The following is a 19,613-nucleotide window of genomic DNA, read 5'->3' as shown; positions in this document are numbered from 1 at the left end:
TCAAATAATGAAGCTTGAGAAAAGAATGAATGTGAGCTAAGAAGATGGACCATATCAGTTGAAAGGGAAAGAGATTGTAAAAATTTCCACTGGTTTACACTATGTTTATAACATACTAACATACCCTTAGCAGGCAATTTTGAGCTCACTGGGAGCTGACTAGTGGTTTATATATAAATACACACATATATATTTTTTTTCCACTGTTCCATTTATAAGCTTAGCTGTCTTTGTCTTCTTCAGCTGTGTGGTGTTGTGTTTTCATATTTTGGAGACTGCAAAGATCCTGACCTGTGTATATGTGCTTGTGTAATGGTCTTTTGTTAAGGCATCTGGGAAATTGTGTATTTTCAATGGAGAAGAAATTGTGTCCCAAGAGTTTATAAATCGCATTATCTTGCGGTGGGCTGTGCAAGGACTTCTGTGAAACCTCCCAACGTCCAAATGGTTTCAGCTCCTGTGAACAGCCACAGTTGACAAAGCAGAACTCATACAGGTTCCACTGCTAATTCTGTAGAAGAAAAAGCGGAAGAGTTGCTAGTGAGTCAGCTGCCTTGGTTAGCAAGCGTAAACACAATTAGCTTTAAGCCCAGCAAACTAAAAGAACCTAGAAGTTAATCTCTTGTTTTTCTTAGTAGTGTTTCCTCATCTTTCTGTGGGTTATATATTTCTTAAACATCACAAAGCATTGAAGAGAGCAATTCTCTCTACTTTGTATATATGTATATATGCTCAGTTGCTAAGTCATGTCCAACTCTGGACTGTAGTTGCCAGTCTCCTCTACACTGTAGTGGGTTGCCATTTCTTCCTCCAGAGGATCTTCCTGACCCAAGGATCAAACCTGCATCTCCTGCATTGGTAGGTGGATTCTTTACCACAGCACCACCTGGAAAGCCCTGTATAAATATATATGTAACCTGCCTCCTGAGAAGTCTGTATGTAGGCCAGGAAGCAACAGTTAGAACTGGACATGGAACAACAGACTGGTTCCAAATAGGAAGAGGAGTACGTCAAGGCTGTATATTGTCACCCTGCTTATTTAACTTCTATGCAGAATACATCATGAGAAACGCTGGACTGGAAGAAACACAAGCTGAAATCAAGATTGCCGGGAGAAATATCAATAACCTCAAATATGCAGATAACACCACCCTTATGGCAGAAAGGGAAGAGGAACTCAAAAGCCTCTTGATGAAAGTAAAAGAGGAGAGTGAAAAAGTTGGCTTAAAGCTCAACATTCAGAAAACGAAGATCATGGCATCCAGTCCCATCACTCCATGGGAAATAGATGGAGAAACAGTGGAGGCAGGGTCAGACTTTGTTTTTTTGGGCTCCAAAATCACTGCAGATGGTGATTGCAGCCATGAAATTAAAAGATGGTTACTCCTTGGAAGAAAAGTTATGACCAACCTAGATAGCATATTCAAAAACAGAGACATTGCTTTGCCGACTAAGGTCCGTCTAGTCAAGGCTATGGTTTTTCCTGTGGTCATGTATGGATGTGAGAGTTGGACTGTGAAGAAGGCTGAGTGCTGAAGAATTGATGCGTTTGAACTGTGGTGTTGGAGAAGACTCTTGAGAGTCCCTTGGACTGCAAGGAGATCCAACCAGTCCATTCTGAAGGAGATCAACCCTGGGATTTCTTTGGAAGGAATGATGCTAAAGCTGAAACTCCCGTACTTTGGCCACCTCATGCGAAGAGTTGACTCATTGGAAAAGACTTTGATGCTGGGAGGGATTGGGGGCAGGAGAAGGGGACGACCGAGGATGAGATGGCTGGATGGCATCACTAACTCGATGGATGCGAGTCTGAGTGAACTCCGGGATGTGGTGATGGACAGGGAGGCCTGGCTTGCTGCGATTCATGGGGTCGCAAAGATTCGGACACGACTGAGTGACCGAACTGAACTGAACTGATATATTGATTGCACCCTGTACACACACACACACACACACACACACACACACACACACACATATATATAAAACGTGTGTATATGTATATATATATTGATTGCATATCCAACTGGTATTGCATAGGATAGTAACAATAGATATGTAAGATGACTAATTGGGGTAGGGAGAGACTTTCACTTGAAGATACACTATTTTGGGTAAAATTGTCAAAGTATTACTTTTAGAGCCTGTGTATGTTACAGTATCTGTGTATTTCATAATTTTTCTAGGTGAATGTGTTTTGATTCCTTTACATATTATTTAATTTTAACACTTTATTACAGGTTAAAATATGTAATGAGATACCAAAAGTGGTTAATATTCTCCTTGTTCTCTCTTAAATTCCTAACTAGAACTTGTCTTCTTTTTTTAAGTTCAAATGACATTATATTCATTACTTTTTTTTCCCCTTCACTCCATGCTGTCAATACTGCTTTTTAAGCTTGTTTTATTTCACATTGTATCAGGAACATCTCTCCATAAGTATATCTGACTGGATCTTACACATTCTTTTTAAGAGCCATATAATATCCAGTAATATAATAGATGTGATTTATTCAATCCTTCTTTTCTTGATGTACTTTCAGATTATATCTAATGCTGCAACAAACTTACCAGGGAATTAAAAGAGCCCAGTTAAGAATCACCTTGTGTATTCAGATGCTCTTCCCAGTGCTCTCTAAGTCACCGAAATCAGATGACTTCACTATAGAAAGCCTGTGGGGCTGGGCTTGTCTTGTGGTGGAGCCTAACATCCTGGTCACTCAGCATCAGTCACAGGCTCTGAAGGGAAGATGGTGCCCAGTGAGAGTTCGGAAACGGACCAAGGAAAGTTCTGCAGTAAAGTAACCTGTTGTTTGACCTTCTGCATATCCAGTTTTGTTTTGATCTTAAAATGGTAGTTAATGAGTATAACATTGACAAACTTAGATAGTTTTGTGACGGTCTTGTTTTCTAACACCAATCAGCAAAAAAGGACTAATTTAGAAAGCCTATGCAGAAATAATAGTATAAAGGAAAAAGCAAAAACTTTCAAAATAGGAGTCAATAGCAACAAAAACTCTTGGAGCTCAGAATTTTTTTCTTTCATGTTGATGACCCATCCATCAGGCCACATTTTGGAAGTTTTCTTTCAATAGGCAAATTCTAACTCAAGACTCCTTTGACATATCCCATCTTGCTAAGCATAAAATATATAACATTTAAGTATTTTAAAGAGTGTATCTTAATATTATCTATTGTTATCTTTAGTATTAAGATTTTGGACTGTCAGGACAGTAAGAATCAAGGTATTCCTGGAGCTTCTCTTCCAAATTTAGCATGAAGATGCTTCCTAGAAATAAACAGTTGATTGTGGCCATGGCTTCTCGTGTGATGTTAATTGGCTGAGGACAGAATGGGGGTCTGCACATGGGGTCTGTTCCCTAAATAATGTCAAGTGTTCCTCACAAGCTGTAGAGAAGTGATCTCTAATAGAAATTTGTCTATCATAAGGGTGAGGTGGGGGGCACATGGATAACCAAAAGTTCAAGCCAGAAAGGAATACCTATGCAAAAATAGGGAATCTCTTTCTCTTTCAACACAAATGTATATAGAGTTGACCTTTAAACAACATGGAGGTTAGGGGCACCGACCGCCATTCATCTGAAAACCTGTGTATAATGTTACAGTCGACTCTGCATCAGCAGTTCTCTACCCCAGGATTCAACCAACCGTGGATTGTGTAGCACTGTTCATTCAGTTCAGTTGCTCAGTCGTGTCCGACTCTTTGCGACCCCATGAATCGCAGCACGCCAGGCCTCCCTGTCCATCACCAACTCCTGGAGTTCACTCAGATTCACATCCATCGAGTCGGTGATGCCATCCAGCCATCTCATCCTCTGTCTTCCCCTTCTTCTCCTGCCCCCAATTCCTCCCAGCATCAGAGTCTTTTCCAGTGAGTCAACTCTTCACATGAGTTGGCCAAAGTACTGGAGTTTGCACTGTAGAACATAATAATTGAAAAAAAGCCACATATAAATGGTCTTGTGCAGTTTAAACCTGTGTCATTCAAGGGTCAACTGTATATAATTTTTTCTATTTAAAAAGTAATGAAGGGCAGAATCAAAATTGGCTGTTGTATGGCTGTCTGTGTATATCACCAGAGTTTAGAAGGATAGTTTTGTAGTAATCCATGTCATCTTGCTTTCAGAATGAACCAAAACTGAATTTGCAACCTTGTGTGCTAGGTTAGCAGTTGTTCAACTTAAAATAAGTCACTTTTCTGAGCCCCAGTTTCCACATTCATATAGTGAGAGTTGTTCCTCACTACCTCATTGGGTTATTGGGAGGTTTTTCTGAGATAATACATGTGAAAATGTTTGTGCAGTATTGAATAAATTCTGGTTTCCCTCTTTTAAAACTCAAGAGGTCTTTCAATAAGATGTTTCTTATTAGGACTAAAGGGGATACATAAGAGGTGGTGGTATAAATAAAACTTAGTGAGAGATGAATAATGATGCCAATAATCAGACATATGGTTTTAGAGTTAGAAAGAATTTCCATGTTCTTTATCCCATTTGTTCTTCACTAGAATCCTGTGAATCAGTCAGGCTAATTATATAGGTGAGGAATTGCAACTCAGAGAAGTTAATTCAATTAACCAATGTCATCTTGAAAGTCTAGCATGGAGTGTTCTTTTTGACTAATAGTCCAGTTACTTGATGTTGTCAATGCCAGACAATTGGCAAACACCCAGCAGTTAGAAGTCCAAAATAATGTCTGAAAATCTAGCATTGTTCTCAGCTTTACCGTGATTCCTTTGGAGATGAGACTAGCTGGGCCCACATGAAGCTCCATGTGCATTTTTGGGGTGCTCTGAACCAAAGAAAGTGATATCAAACGCACCATAATTTGTGACTCTTTCCAGTTCATGTTTACCATTTCCTGAATTGCAGTTAACTGATTGGAAAAGACTCCCTTCTAACTACAGTGAAAGGTTAGATTTGCTTCGTGTAGGTCAAGGTTCATCTATTTCAGCCATTAGGTGCCACGGATGAGTTTCTTCATCCTTTGGTTGATACTCTGCCCATTCTGTGTTAGGATGTTATCTATCCTAGTATGTATATCTGTTCTTCTCCCCTTGGATTGTGCAAGTCCCCTAAAAATGGAGACTAAATCATTTCTCTGTTCTCTCAAGGCCCAGCTGAGAGCCTAGCATTTAATGGGTTCTCAAAAAGAAAATTCCTGCCGCAGCTGCTGCTTTTGAGATACTATTCATTGTTGACATCTTAGGAAAGTTTTCATTAGAAAACATCATATGAAAGAGAGGGCTCATTTTAGAATAAGCCATGTCTGCTACCTTCCTCCTTTTATAGTGAATGGCCTCTTGAGAATTCTTTCGTAGAGGCAATTACTAGGAAGATAAAAGATGTTTAGGAAGGTACTAGTAATTGCCATGTCCACTGGAAGGCAAGAAAAGGTAACACAGGTTCTACCTTCCCAAACACAAACATGAGACTGTTGAAAATTATGCCTGAAGTTAGAGCAGATAGACAAACAGCTGCCACTGGGGTAAAAAGGCTTTGAGATAAAGTTCAATTTCTTATTTCTAAAGAGGGAGAACAGTGTGTTTTGTTTGATCCTTACAAATTATAGTGATTTGGTTTCAGCCTGAACAAGCACCACAAGCAAATACTGGCAGGCAGAGTCTCCATGGGATTGGCCAAACAAATCGGTTTGCACTTCCTTCCAAGCCCTCATTTGGCTGATCCATCCATAGAAAAGCAGAACAAAAGGCAAGAGATTACTGCACCCTAAAGCATCCAAGTGGCTCCTTTGGGCTCCGCAGTTATTTATAGCCATCTGGCTCCCTCTGAGGCCTTCCTGTTCCATTCAGTGATTGTACAAATGAGCAAATAGAAGCTCCAGGACCTTGATGCAGGGTGCAGTCAGTGATTAGATTCTCAAGGCTTCTGTGTTGTTGATGTAGCCATCCATGCCTTTTAACCTTTAGTGTGAATGTGGATCTTGGAATAGGCTCATTTTCGTCTTCATGTGCACATTCTATTTGTAGATGTTACTATGAGGACAGATTCACCCAAAATGACGGATGTGGAGCCTGTGGTCAGCAATTTTGCATCATCAGCACGGGCAGGTCGCCGAAATGCTGTCCCAGACATCCAGGGTTCAACTGCTGCAGGCGGGACCTTGGAGGAGTTGCCCGTCAAACTGGAAGCCCTATCCGTGAAGGAAGGTAACACTCAAAGTCCTCTTAGAATCAGTGGTAGTTATCGCTTCCTCATCATTTCCTCGGGAACAGTCTCCCTTTTAACTAATTAAACTTGTTCACTAAGATCTCTCAGCTTTAAGCTAAGTAGATCTTTTCAGTGTTTCACAAAGTGCACTTCTCTCTTTAATCTCCTGGTGTAAATGTGGAAACTAAACATTTATTTATTCGTTGACTATGTATAGTTATGCACAGTGCTAGTGTTTGGGAATACAAAGGTAGACAATTATAATCCCTGCTTTCAACCAGCTTACAAAATTTTTTGAGATGCTCTCAGAAATAATTTTTCCTTCTGCCATCCATTGGCAAGTCACTGTGGAAGCTTCTGCTCCATCATGGTATTCTACAAGCTCTTCTATTTATTATATGTAAGAATACATTTATTGTCAATTAGAGATGAGAACTTTAAGTGGGTGTTTGTATAAAGGTTGATCTTTCTCTGCTGCTGCTGCTGCTAAGTCACTTCGGTCGTGTCCGACTCTGTGCGACCCCATAGACGGCGGCCCACCAGGCTCCCCCGTCCCTGGGATTCTCCAGGCAAGAACACTGGAGTGGGTTGCCATTTCCTTCTTCAAAGTATGAAAGTGAAAAGTGAAAGTGAAGTCGTTCAGTCGTGTCCGACTCCTAGCAACCCCATGGACTGAAGCCTACCAGGCTCCTCTGTCCATGGGATTTTCTAGGCAAGAGTGCTGGAGTGTGGTGCCATTGCCTTCTCCAGATCTTTCTCTAACCAGTAGAAAAAGTTGGATTCAGAAAAAGCAAGAACTATCAAACCCCTGTAGGAAAATCTTGAGTCTCACCCCATTGCTTATACACAGTTCTTAAAGCTTCTAGAGTTTAGTTCTGTAAAAATAAATATAACAATACTGTATGCCATTTTAGACTTCATAGTGGTCTCCAGTTTGTGTGTAGATGTTTATTCCTAGTGGCAGTAAGGCAAGAGAGAGATGGAAGACGCTGTAATTCTACCCTATTCATATGAGCCCCAGAAGGAGGGCTCTTAATTCTTTGCCTCAGGAGGTGACTTTCTCCCTGGTAAAGTTACAGATTTCCCAAATGTTTCTGGTATGATCTCTATGAAATACTTTTATCCTTGTTAGGCCAGGGACTGTGGCCAGACCCTGAAGTCTGGTTGGACCCACCTTTTTGGTTGAGTTACCTCACTTTTTTCTAAAAGTCATTTTACGTCTCTTAAGTGACACTGTAAATAATAGAAAAAAGTATATACATACCCATAAATTATAAGATAAAAGATGAAGGAAATTAAAGAAGAAAAAATATGTGTAGTGTTTCTGGCTTTTTAAGTTCAAAAGTGTAATATGATTATGGTTATCAGGGCATGAAGGACCATCCTTAACTTGGCAAGGTAGAGAATATAAGCTACTTGTTCGTGTAACGGGTGTAATTAAAGTGGATAGCCCCTAAACACATGCACAGAACTTTAATGCTTATTGACATTATTTAGTTAAGCAAAAGAGAACAAATATACTGTACGAAGGTTAGTAGAGTCTCCATTTATTGATCACTGGGAGAGACTGTTATCTGAAAGAATACTGTTTCTTTTTTTATACTTTCCTTTAAATCGTTTTTAAGTAAAGTCGAAGGTACTAAGAAAATCAAAATGTTAAAAGTGAATTAACATATAACACCAGATGTTAAAGAATACACAAAAGGAAGTTAGTTTATATATGTAGATGGCATTGACAGTGTGTCACTAACAAAGTTATATATAAATAGCTTTAAAGTCCTCTTTTGTTATTCTTAGCTAAATACAGCCATTCAGGATTTAAAATTGTTTTTAAAGCAGTTGCAGTTTTCAATTGCTGATAATAACAAAAATCTGGGGTCTGTCTCAGACACTATGGTTTCAATGGTTTTAGTCATTTAAAAATAGAAATTTGGGGAAAGATCTTCAAGTTTCCCTCAGATCAGTCCTGTTTTTTTTTTTTTTTTTTTAATTCTTAAATGGGAAGAAATCTAGGCTGTCAGACATCCTGCATCTTACATGAAATGAACCTGCCTAAAATCTTCATAGTTCACAATTTGTCTTAATCTATCCCTGTATCTTACATCTTAATCTATCCCTATATCTATAACTATGGTAGGGAGGACAAGGATGCCTTATAACATATCAGCAAGAGGTGACAGAGGATGGCAGCTTAGGAAACTAAATGTCACAGAGGGCCTTTCTCACCTTCCACCGTCTCTAACTACTCGTTTGATCCATCATTTATCTTAGTGCCAAGTGTGGGGCAATACAGAAAGCCCGGGTTTGATCCCTGGGCCAGAAAGATCCTTTCCTCCTAGAGGAGGAAATGGCAACCCACTCCAGTATTCTTGCCTGGAGATACATTCTATCAGAGAATTAAAACAGGATGCTGGGGTAGAGAGTTACTGGGTGGCTCCTTTAGACTGAGAAATTCAGGAAGTCCTAACTGAAATCTGATGGCAGTGGAATATTTTGAATAACAACTGAATGGTCCCGGCAGGAAGGTAAGAGGGAAGGACATTCTTTGCAGAAGGAGCAGCTTGTATAAAGCTCTTAGAGTGGAATGAGATGGACATGTCAAGAAGCATGAAATCTGGCCACCGCAACTGGAGGGCAGCAGCTGGGAAGGGAGAGTAGAGATTACATTGGAGAGTGAGCAAGGAATAGGGCTTTAGAAACCTGGGCGAATAAAGAGGATTTTCTTCTAAATGTGAGGGAGATGATATTCATGTTTAAATATTTGAATATCCATGTTTAAATATTTGAATGGATTGTAGGAGAGAAATAACAGGTATAGTGGAGTTAGGAGGTGCACTCCCCATTAGGAAATCTTTGGGGGCCAAACTAAACATTCAGGCTCATAAGCCCACATTTGGTGCCAGTGTGCTCAAAAGTGTACAGGTTTAGAAACGCGGTGGGCCAGAAGAGCCACATGACATTGTCTCCTTCTGTGGGGTCCTCTCAGAAGTCCGTATAAGCAGTCATGGGGGCTAGTCTCTGTCCTCCCCACCCCACCAGTCACTAACTCAGGCGCAAGGTGACAAGGTTTGCACCAATGGGAGCAATGGTGGGTTAGAAGCCTCATGTCCCAGGGAGTTAATACTTTGCAGTTAAGTCCATGGACCCTGCAAGAGACATGCTCAGTTACCAGAGTCATGACCTTTATGGAACCCCAGTGCTCTGGTCCCCTACCAGTTAGCATATAGTGTCTCTCAGTACAGGTGTATTTTACCATTTGGGTCATTTCTACCATATACTTACTAACCATGCTGACATTCCAACATAATCTGGTTTCCAGGATAACAGAGCTAGAAAATTAATCTCAAATCAAAGTTTCCCTTAGAGAAGGAGAAAGGGTTTGTTAAGCTTTTACCCATGGAACAGTTGCAGAAATCTAGTGAAAGATGATGGCTTTGAATAGGTTGTGAAGATGGATGGAATTGGGTGGGTTTGGGATATGTTTTATAGGCACAATTCATAGGACTTGATGATGAACTGATGTGGTAGAGGTGACTACAAGTAATGAAGAAGATAAACAGAGGATAATTCCTGGAGCAACAGATAGATGGTGATGCCATATACTGAGAAGGGCCAACGTGGAAGAAAAGCAGTTTTAAAGGGTTAGAGGAGTGATTTCTGCTTCCTCCATTTGAGATGCCTATGAGACATCCAAGTGCCGTCAGCTCTACTTTCAAAATTGGTTCAGAAATATGCCATTTTCTCCCTTAGAGGTCTAGTCTCTTGGTATTCCTGTGACCCCACTTTCTGTCCTTTCTCTGCACAGTCCCCATGGCAGTTCTTTCCCGCACATTGCTGCCTTTGACCTTGATGTTTTCTCTGCTTGGAATGCTCTTCTCCGTGCTACCCACCTGGCTAACTTCCTCACCTCCTCAGGTCTTGACTCACACGGCCCCTTCTCAGTGAGACATTCTCAGCCAACCCAGGCCCCAAGACTTCTTGACAATTCCTGTTCTTTAATTTCCGCTGTAGCACTTGTAAACTTCCCGCATGCCACACATTTTACTCATTTTAGTTACTGTCCATATTTCTCATGAAAATTTCCTTGAGAGTTGGAATGTATAGTTTTTTCTTCACTGCTTGGTACATGTGTTCATTGCTCAGTCGTGTCTGACTGTGATCCCATGGACTGTAGCCTGTCCAGCTCCTCTGTCTGTGGAATTCTCCAGGCAAGAATACTGGAGTGGGTAACCCATTCCCTTCTCAGGGGATCTTCCCAACCCAGTGATCGAACCTGGGTCTTCCGCTTTGCAGGCGGATTCTTTACCATCTGAGCCACCAGGGAAGTAGCATGTGCTTAATAAATATTTGATGAATGTAGGTTGGAGAACAGAATAGTCTATCAGATTTCTTTTCAAAGATGCCCCTGATGATTTTGATAGGACCCATATTTTAATTGGTGACAGCCAAAGATATATTTTGAAGGGTAAAAGGAAAACCAGTAAGTGTAGGCTGTTGTCAGTTTGAAGATGGCAGTGACTTGAGGAAATGAAGGAGCCAGGAGAAAGAGTGAAAGTCAGAAGAAGTGAGGAGCTTAGAGATGATCACGAGAACGCTGTTGAGGCAGAAATGGATAGGATCCTGGATTATGAAGAAACTAGATCTGATCAGTGGAGGCCGCACCAGCTCCAAGGGTGAGCTGGCCTGGCAGCTGCTCAGGGCCCTCTCTGGGCTCAGGTGAGGCTTATCCTTGGTTTTGCTCTATGGTTGTCATCTTGAAATTTTTCTGTATTTTTTGAATAAGGGGTGCTGTATTTTCACTTTGCACGGGGCTCCAACAGCCAGAGCCAGTCCCGAGGACCATGTCTTCCATGGTCATATGGGCAAAAGGAATACGTCTAGACTGCAGGGGTAATTTTACACGTTTGGAGGCAGAAAGTTGAGCTTGTCTGATCTGATGGTTTTGATTTTTTTTTTTTCCTATGAAGTATAAAATGAGATTAACTCTTAGCAGCAAAGGAGGTGGAAAGTGTGAGGAAGCTGAGATAGTGTGATCCAGCATTGGGAGATGGGGAAGGGCAAGGTGATCCATCAGTCTGCATCCAAACTGTGGCTTTGTCACTCACTAGCTCAGTGACTGTAGGCAAGTCACTTAACCTGTTTATGCTTCAAGAGAATGGCCTGTAAATGGAGATTATAATAATACCTTTGAAGGTTGCCTGGCATATAATATTCTGGAGAATAAGAGAGAAAGGTAACTAGGAGACAGACCCATACATCTTTTCTTGGTGTTGTTTCTACATCTACATGGACAGCAAAGAGGTATGTCCTAATCAAGTAGAAAATGACTAGGGTGCATGAAGGAAAAACTGGTTTTTTCCCCCAATATAATACAAAGTAGATTTCAATATATTCTGTATGTGATGAAAATTTATCTGTTTTTCAGATGTGAAAAAGAAAGATGAAGAAACAGCACAAGATCAATTGGAAAAGCCCAAAGATGAAGGAAAATGAAGGCTCATTACCCGTCAAAAGTGCTGAATTTCTGCACAGTGAAAGACTTAGTGGCCCTGCTTTCCTGAGATGTTTGATCTGGTAGTAACTATGGTAACATTGCAGCCCTAAGCAACGTGTGTGTATTAGATAATTTTGTTGTGATGCTACTCACTTGGATTACAACCATGATGTCCAATGTAGGTTATTAAAAGGCAGATAACTTCCAAACTGCACCCAAGAGAGAGCGTAAGGATGTATGATCATTTAAATACATATCTTTTGTCTATAAACCCAGCTAAATCCACTGTTCTCTTTTGGATTTCTTAAGCCAGATATATTTTAAATTCCATTTTTATGGTAACAGGTAAATCATTTCTTGGTAAATATAAACCAAACACTATTAATTTAAAACTGTATGGGATTTGTAAGAAATTGTGTTTTTTGGTGAGAAAAGTGATGGATTAGTCAAAAAAGGATAGATAAAAGTATGTTTTTATCCAAAAATGAACCTTTCCCCCACCAAACCTGAAACAGATTTGGAAAAATAGTAGTAAGTTTGACAGCTCAAACATCTCTAGAAAATTTTTGTCTGATGTATTTTGCTTCTAGTGTATGCATACTGTGATTTTTCATGTGGACTCTTAAATGGAAAATTTATGATGAATAGTTTATATGAAATATGCCTATTAAATGAATCTCACTATCTTCCTTAATTTCAGTGTGCATATGTGTGTGCGTATATTTTTCTTTAATGTGAATTACACAGAACACTTCACTAGTTGCTTTGTACTGTATTTTCTTATTTTCAGGGTTTTGTGTATATGACTTGTTTCTTAAATAATTTCCTCAGGAATGCAGACCTTAATTTTTATATCTTTCCTAAACTAGCTGACATAATAGTAAGCACTTAAGTGTTTAGTGAATGGTACAGGCAGAAATAGCAAAATACTTGCTTTTAATATATATTTAATTATATATTTTAAAAGGAATGAAACCAAAGCCAAAGCTTTAGTAAATTTTGATTTATTAGATATTTTAGGAGAATCATAGAATTCTGAATTTTTAAAGAAAATCTGACTAATGGATTTATTTTTATTTTCAGATCTATCTGCATGCAGTATTTTATTTGATTGTTGACTTAGGCCATGTCTGTATACAGTAATCAAATAAACTCTTTCACTATTAAAGAAACTTATTACCAACCCAAGTCTTCTTCATTTTATCTCCTACAGTGTAACAGATGGAATATGGTGACATTTTAATGAGGGAAGTGAATAGTCTTTGCAGTATAAAACACCTAGCACTCATTTCATTGACAAAGTTCATCTTTAAATCTGAGAATATAACAAAGGGGTAGATTTCAAAGAATATTGTTGTTCTTAAACAATAAATTTTTCTTTAAGAAATAATCAAAAGTAGTATCTTAGGTGCAGTGCTAATTTTACCTTCAATAAAATGTCTTAGAGCCGTAAAAATTAGGTTTCTGGAAGTTATTTAATGACGTGATATTATATTGTCAGTATAAAGAGGAGTTTGGAGAAGGAAATGGCTATGCACTCTAGTATTCTTGCCTGGGAAATCCCATGGACAAAGGAGCCTGGTGGACTAGAATCCATGGGGTCTCGAAGAGTTGGACATGGCTGTGCGACTAAGCCCTGCACACAAACGGGGTTTAGGGTGGCGCTTTCAAGTTGAGGGGAGTGACAGTTTGGCCTCCTGAGTACCTTTGGCAACATCTGGAGTGTTTCTGGCTGCCACTAGTAGGGGAAGGGGCAGGGAGAGAATGTTCTGCTGGCATCTAGTGGGCAGAGCCAGCGATGCCGCTAAACTGCTCAGTCCTACAGGGCAGACCCTCACAGCAAAGAATTATCTGACCACAGGTGTCAGGAGCACTGAAGCTGAAAAACAAAACTGTCAAGTACGTGGATTTGGATTCAGATGACCCAGGTTTGAGTTCTAGCTGTATGATCTTGGGCATGATTTACATCATCTCTCTAAGTTTTATCTTCTTGGAATGACATTAGTAATAGTACATAATGTATAGGGTGCTATATATATATGGTATATGCTAAGTTGCTTCAGTCATGTCCAACTCTTTGTGACCCTGTGAACTACAGCTTCCCAGGCTCCTCTGTCCCTGCGATTTTTCAGGCAAGAATACTGGAGTGGGAGGAGCCTAGTGGGCTGCAGTCCATGGGGTTTCGAAGAGTCGGACACGACTGAGCGACTTCAATTTCACTTTTCACTTCCATGCATTAGAAAAGGAAATGGCAACCCACTCCAGTGTTCTTGCTTGGAGAATCCCAGGGACAGGAGAGCATGATGGCTGCCATTTATGGGGTTGCACAGAGTCAGACACGACTGAAGTGACTTAGCAGCAGCAGCAGCAAATATTAGCTATCACCATCATCATTTTTATTCTAGATGTTTTTGCCATTATATTCTGGCATTGGAGGTGGATTTGTTAACTTAGCTATCTTCTGCTTTCTTCTGTGATTTCACAAGCATTCTCAGTCTTAGAACTGGGAGAAGATACTCTGATGGAAATTGACAATTCATGATAATTACCACATTAGTGCCTATTCAGTCATGCTAATGAACCATTGACAAGTGATGAGTATTACCTTTTAACAATGAGTCACCTCCCTAGTGTTTTATGACAGTTACTGACACAAAACAGAGTTTTGAGTCAGTATTTAAATGAGTAAGTGTTCCATGAAAATGTAGAAGAGAAAAAGTAACAGATCTTGAGTCAGAGTATTTATCTCTCATTTAGAAGATTTTTTTTTTCTCATTTAGAAGACCAGAAATGAAGCCATGTCCCCCCTCATTGTTGCTAGTAATGACACATATTCTTAATCATGTGTGTCCTAAATCACTTTTTCATTACAAAACACATACAAATCTCTCATTTTATGCATATAATATTTTATCTTACATGAAGTATCAAGCTTGTTGAATATTTGCCAATGAAAGGATTTTCTGGCTGAGAAGGAATCCAGATAAAGAATAAGAGGTCAGTGGTAATTTAAAGACAAAATTGGATTTACCAACCATCTTCTGAAAAAAAAAAATCAAACTATTTCTGGGAGCCTATAGTATTTTGTCATAGCAAAGTCACATTAAACAAAGCCCCTAGTTGGGGATCATTCAAGAAAGTCTCCAAGCTCATTTTTGCTATTGTCTCTTTACAAGCCACTTGCTCTAGTCAATAACTGTATAAAGTCTTAATACTGTCAGAGAAACCAAGACAAAAGGGGATAATAAAGCTAGAAAGAGACTATCTGGAAACTTGACTCTGTACATAGGAGGAGAAAGAACAAAAACCATTCTGCGTCATGTGCCCAGAGATTTTGTGTGTGTGTGTGTGTGTGTGATCTGGACTGGAAAGGTTTCAACCTTCTCCGAATGAGAGTGACTGCAGGGGGAGGTATCTTATTTGCGAAAGGCAACACAGCATTAACTTTCAGTGTTACTAGCTGTGGTGGCTTGGGCAGATGATGGAGAGAGAGAGAGAGGAGGAGAGGAAGAATTACTGAGGCACATTGGCTTATTGCCTCATCTGTGGAATCTGACACCTCCAGTTCAAATTACACAGTTCTGCCACGTGTGCTCACGACTTGTTATTTTCCTCTCTGTCTTTCAACTTCCTAACTGTATAAAATGGCAAATTATTATGAGATTTAAGTGGTAAACTGCTAAGGAAAATGCCTGATACATACCAAAGCTTATTCTTAATTGCTATTATTAATTGCATGCGCATAAAGGGTGATGGAGACTTCAAGGTAAATGCCCTAGGTCTTATTGGTTCTTTCTTTGTTTACCAAAGTAGATTTTTCTGCTAATCCCTCACTCTCTTTTCTGTCCACCAGCAGTACCTCGTTAGCTAAACCTAGGACTGATTAACTAGAATGCACTCCATTTTTTTCTCCAGACTTACTAATGATAACTCGCAGAACATCAAAATCTGCAGCTTATTAAAAATGGAAGCATTGACTCAAACAAAGGGCTCGAGAATGTATTGTTACTGTTAAAAGCCTAGAAAAGATTTCTCGTTGAGCACACAGTGATAGGAAAAATTATCATTATAGCCATCCTTTGAGTGACCAGTGATTACTAAGCACCCTTGCCGACCCTTTTGAAGCTTCATAATAATGGTCATACAAAAATGGTTCATGATGTTTCTCATTTTCAGATGAAGAAAATGGATTCAAGAGGGCCCTCAGGAATTCACTCAAGTAAGAAAATGACAACTGTGGCCTTGGATAGGGCTCTCAGGACCAGCATGTGCTTTTCCTATACTGCTCTCAATGGCCCCTTTGCCTCAGACCATCTCATCCACAAGTTTCATTAAATTTGTGAAAAATGTCATTGGTAGTTTGATAGGGATTGCAAAGAATCTGTCGATTGATTTGGGCCATAGAGTCATTTTCATAGTATTGATTCTTCTAATCCAAGAACATGGGATATCTCTCCATCTGTTTGAGTCATCTTTGATCTGTTTCATCAGTGACTTAAAGTTTTCTGCGTACAAGTCCTTGGTCCTTGTTGTTATTGTTCAGTTGCTAAGTTGTGTCCAACTCTTTGTGACCCGTGGTTTAGGTAGGCTTATTCGTAGGTATCTTATTCTTTCTGTTGCACCGATGGATGGGATTATTTCCTTAATTTCTCTTTCTGATTTCTCATTGTTGCTGTTCAGTCACTCAGTCATGTCCGATTCTTTGTGACCTTATGGACTGCAGCATGCCAGGCTTCTGTCTTTCACTCTCGCCCAGAGTTTGGGACCAGATGCCATGATCTAAGTTTTTTGAATGTTGACTTTTTTCAATGTTTAAGCCAACTTTTTAACGCTGCTCTGTCACCTTCATCAAGAGGCACTTTAGTTCCTCTTCGCTTTCTGCCATAGGGTGGTGTCATATGCATATCTGAGGTTGTTGATGTTTTTCCTGGCAATCTTGATTCCAGCTTTTGCTTCATCCAGCCCAGCATTTCACATCATCTACTCTGCATATAAGTTAAATAAATGTTCATTGTTAGTGTATAGGGATGCAAGGGATTTCTGTGTTTTAATTTTATATCCTTCAACTTTTCTAATTTCATTGATTAACTCTTGTGGTTTTCTGGTGGTATCTTTAGGGTTATCTGTGTATAGTATCATGTCATCTGCAAACAGTGGCAATTTTACTTCTTTTCCAATCTGGATTCCTTTTATTTCCTTTTCTTCTCTGATTGCTGTGACCAAGACTTCCAAAACTATATTGAATTATAGTGGTTAAGAGTGGGCACCCTTGTTTTGTTCCTGATCTTAGAGGAAAATGCTTTCAGTTTTTCACCATTGAGAAAAATGTTTGTTCTGGGTTTGTCATATATGGTCTTTACTCCAGTATTCGTTGAAACACTGTTTACAATAGCCAGGATATGGAAGCCACCTAGATGTTGGTACATATATACAATGGAATATTATTACTCAGCCATAAAAGGAATGAATTTGAGTCAGTTATAGTGAAGTGGATGAACCTGTTATACAGAGCTTATTATACAAAGTAAAGTCAGAAAGAGAAAAACACTGTGTAGTAACACATATAAATGGAATCTAGAAAAAAAATAGTATTGATAAACCAACTTACAGGGAAGAAATTGACATGCAAACATAGAAAATGGACTTGGCACAGCAGGGGAAGGACAAGGTAGGACCAACTGAGAAAGTAGCATTGACATATACCCTAGCATGGGTAAAATAAAACAGATAATAGTGAGAAGCTGCTTTATGACACAAGGAGCCCAGCCTGAGGCTCTGACCTAAAGGGATGGGATGAGAGGCAGGAGGGAGACTCAAGAGGGCCGTATATAATTACGACTGATTCATGTTGTTGAATGGCAGAAATGACCGCAACATTGTAAAGCAATTATCCTCCCCACCAAAAAAAAAGATTTGGGGTCTGAATTCCACTCAGGATTACTAAGAAAACTGAAAAGCTGTACATGGGCAGAGGAGCAATTTTATTTATTTGTTTTCCATTTATTCATTCATTCACTCCTTCATTAATGTATATTTTACCTTATTCCAGAAGATTTTATAGGGCAAGCTCACTTGCCATTAAATTTGCCATTAACTTTTGAGACCCTGAAGGAACAGACAATTGGTGAGGAGCCTGTGGCTCTGTTGGGTAGGAAGTAGTACCCGGAAGTGAAGCGAAGGTGATAAAGCTAAACTGAAAACGAGAGGCACCACGCCCACAGTCTACTTGTTTCAGGTTTGTCCTGGTGCTGGTAACAATTATGGAAAGGGCTTACTGACATTCTGTGGGACACACAAAAATAACGTGCCAGGATATATAAATATCTTAAAAATAGGGCCACAAAGGCAAACGAAATGATCTCCCTTGCTCCCTGCAGATGTAGTTCAGAGTCTGAATAATGTTTGGCAGCACTGAAGGCAGAGAAGCCCCGATGTGCTGGATAGCGGTGGGGGTGGCTACGGAGGTCTGGGCAACCATTCTCAGAGCAACAAGCTAGGAAAAAGCTTTTGCACCAACTCAAGAGTGTATGGAATTGACTTCAGCAGCTCTGTGAAGGCTCTCACAGTGCTTTAGGTATATTAGATATTCAAAATTCCTGGTCCGTGATAAAATTTTCACCTAAATTGGTTTTCTATTAGTAGAGGTGGTTTACTTTTTAAATCTTTCCTTGATATTATAATACTGTCAAGAACAATAGAAAAAAAACAGAGGGATATCAATCAATAAATGTGGGTTTGATGTCAGAATTTTGACTTAAATTTAGCTTGAGTTGACTGTATGCCTTTAGGTAAATAATTTTCCACTACTGTTTTCGTTTTACTACTATAGAGTCCATGGAATTCTCCAGGCCAGAATACTGGAGTAGGTAGTCTCTCCCTTTTCCAAGGTATCTTCCCAACCCAGGGATCAAACCCAGGTCTCCCGCATTGCAGGCAGATTCTTTACCAACTGAGCCACAAGGGAAGCCCACCCACAAGAGAGCCTGTGCCAGACTGGCAGTTTCAAACCTCTTCTTAGAGCCTCACTATTCTACTAGTGATATCAGCTTCCCCAGTGCCCACCACCCCGGCATCTTCTCCCTAAGATTTCAGAGCTTCTCACCTCCAGCTGCACATTGACCCAGAGAATTAAATAAATGACCAATGCCTGACCCAATCGGAGCCCACTTGGGAGCCCACTGCTGTAGCCTGCTCTGAACTGGATGCTGGGTGACCTGCTAGAGGGCAAAGTCTGCATTTATTGTCCCAGTAACCTTACATGAGAGGCTGAGAGGTCTGAGAGGTGTGGTGCTGGAGCGGCCGTGAGAAGATACCCCACGCCCAAGCGAAAAGGAGAAGCCCAAGCAAGATGGTGGAAGCAGCGAGTTCACGGTTAGAATGAAACCCCCTTCCCCCCAGAGACGCTCAGAGGGCTCAAACAAACCTTGTGCACAACCAGAACCCAGGGAGCCCACAGAGACAGTACAGTACAGTGTCTGTCTCCTGTGGGGGTGCGGGTCAGCAGTGGACTGCCACAGCGGCAGGACTCAGGGCGCAGCAGGCCTGGGTGTGGCATAAGCGCTCTTGGAGGAGGTGGCCATCAACCCCGCCATTACACAGGACTGGGAAACAGGCTCTTGGATGGCACCAACAGAACCTTGTGCGCCAGCACACAGGAGAACGGAGCAGTGACCCCACAAGAGACTGACCCAGACCTGCCTGCGAGTGTCCAGGAGTCTCCAGCGGAGGCTTGGGTCAGCAGTGGCCTGCTGCAGGGTTGGGGGCACTGAATGTAGCAGTACGTGCGTGGGATCTTTTGAAGGCGGCGCCATTATCTCCATTACCTCCACCACAGTTTCAGTTCAGTTCAGTTCAGCCACTCAGTCGTGTCCAACTCTTTGCGACCCCATGAATCACAGCACACCAGGCCTCCCTGTCCATCACCAACT

At 40.5% G+C, this 19,613-nt stretch overlaps 1 protein-coding gene across 1 annotated transcript; it reads left to right on the top strand.

The window, feature by feature from the left end:
- The first annotated feature begins 6,018 nt into the window (after positions 1 to 6,018).
- On the top strand, positions 6,019 to 11,725 carry PKIB (cAMP-dependent protein kinase inhibitor beta). The gene is made up of 2 exons (XM_068985466.1): positions 6,019 to 6,190; positions 11,617 to 11,725. Exons 1-2 carry the CDS (start codon positions 6,019 to 6,021, stop codon positions 11,682 to 11,684), a joined length of 240 nt encoding a protein of 79 aa, XP_068841567.1. The 3' UTR covers positions 11,685 to 11,725.
- Positions 11,726 to 19,613: the final 7,888 nt, after the last annotated feature.

The sequence above is a fragment of the Capricornis sumatraensis genome, chromosome 13, assembly GCF_032405125.1.
Source record: "Capricornis sumatraensis isolate serow.1 chromosome 13, serow.2, whole genome shotgun sequence".
Classification (NCBI taxonomy): Eukaryota; Metazoa; Chordata; class Mammalia; order Artiodactyla; family Bovidae; genus Capricornis; species Capricornis sumatraensis.
Note: the sequence above shows the minus strand (reverse complement) of the source record. Positions and strands in the feature narration are given on the sequence as shown.

Coding starts and splice junctions, on each gene's coding strand:
- PKIB (XM_068985466.1), top strand. CDS start 6,019: ATGAGGACAGATTCACCCAAAATGACGGATGTGGAGCCTGTGGTCAGC. Junction 6,191..11,616: donor AGCCCTATCCGTGAAGGAAG/GTAACACTCAAA, acceptor TCTGTTTTTCAG/ATGTGAAAAAGAAAGATGAA.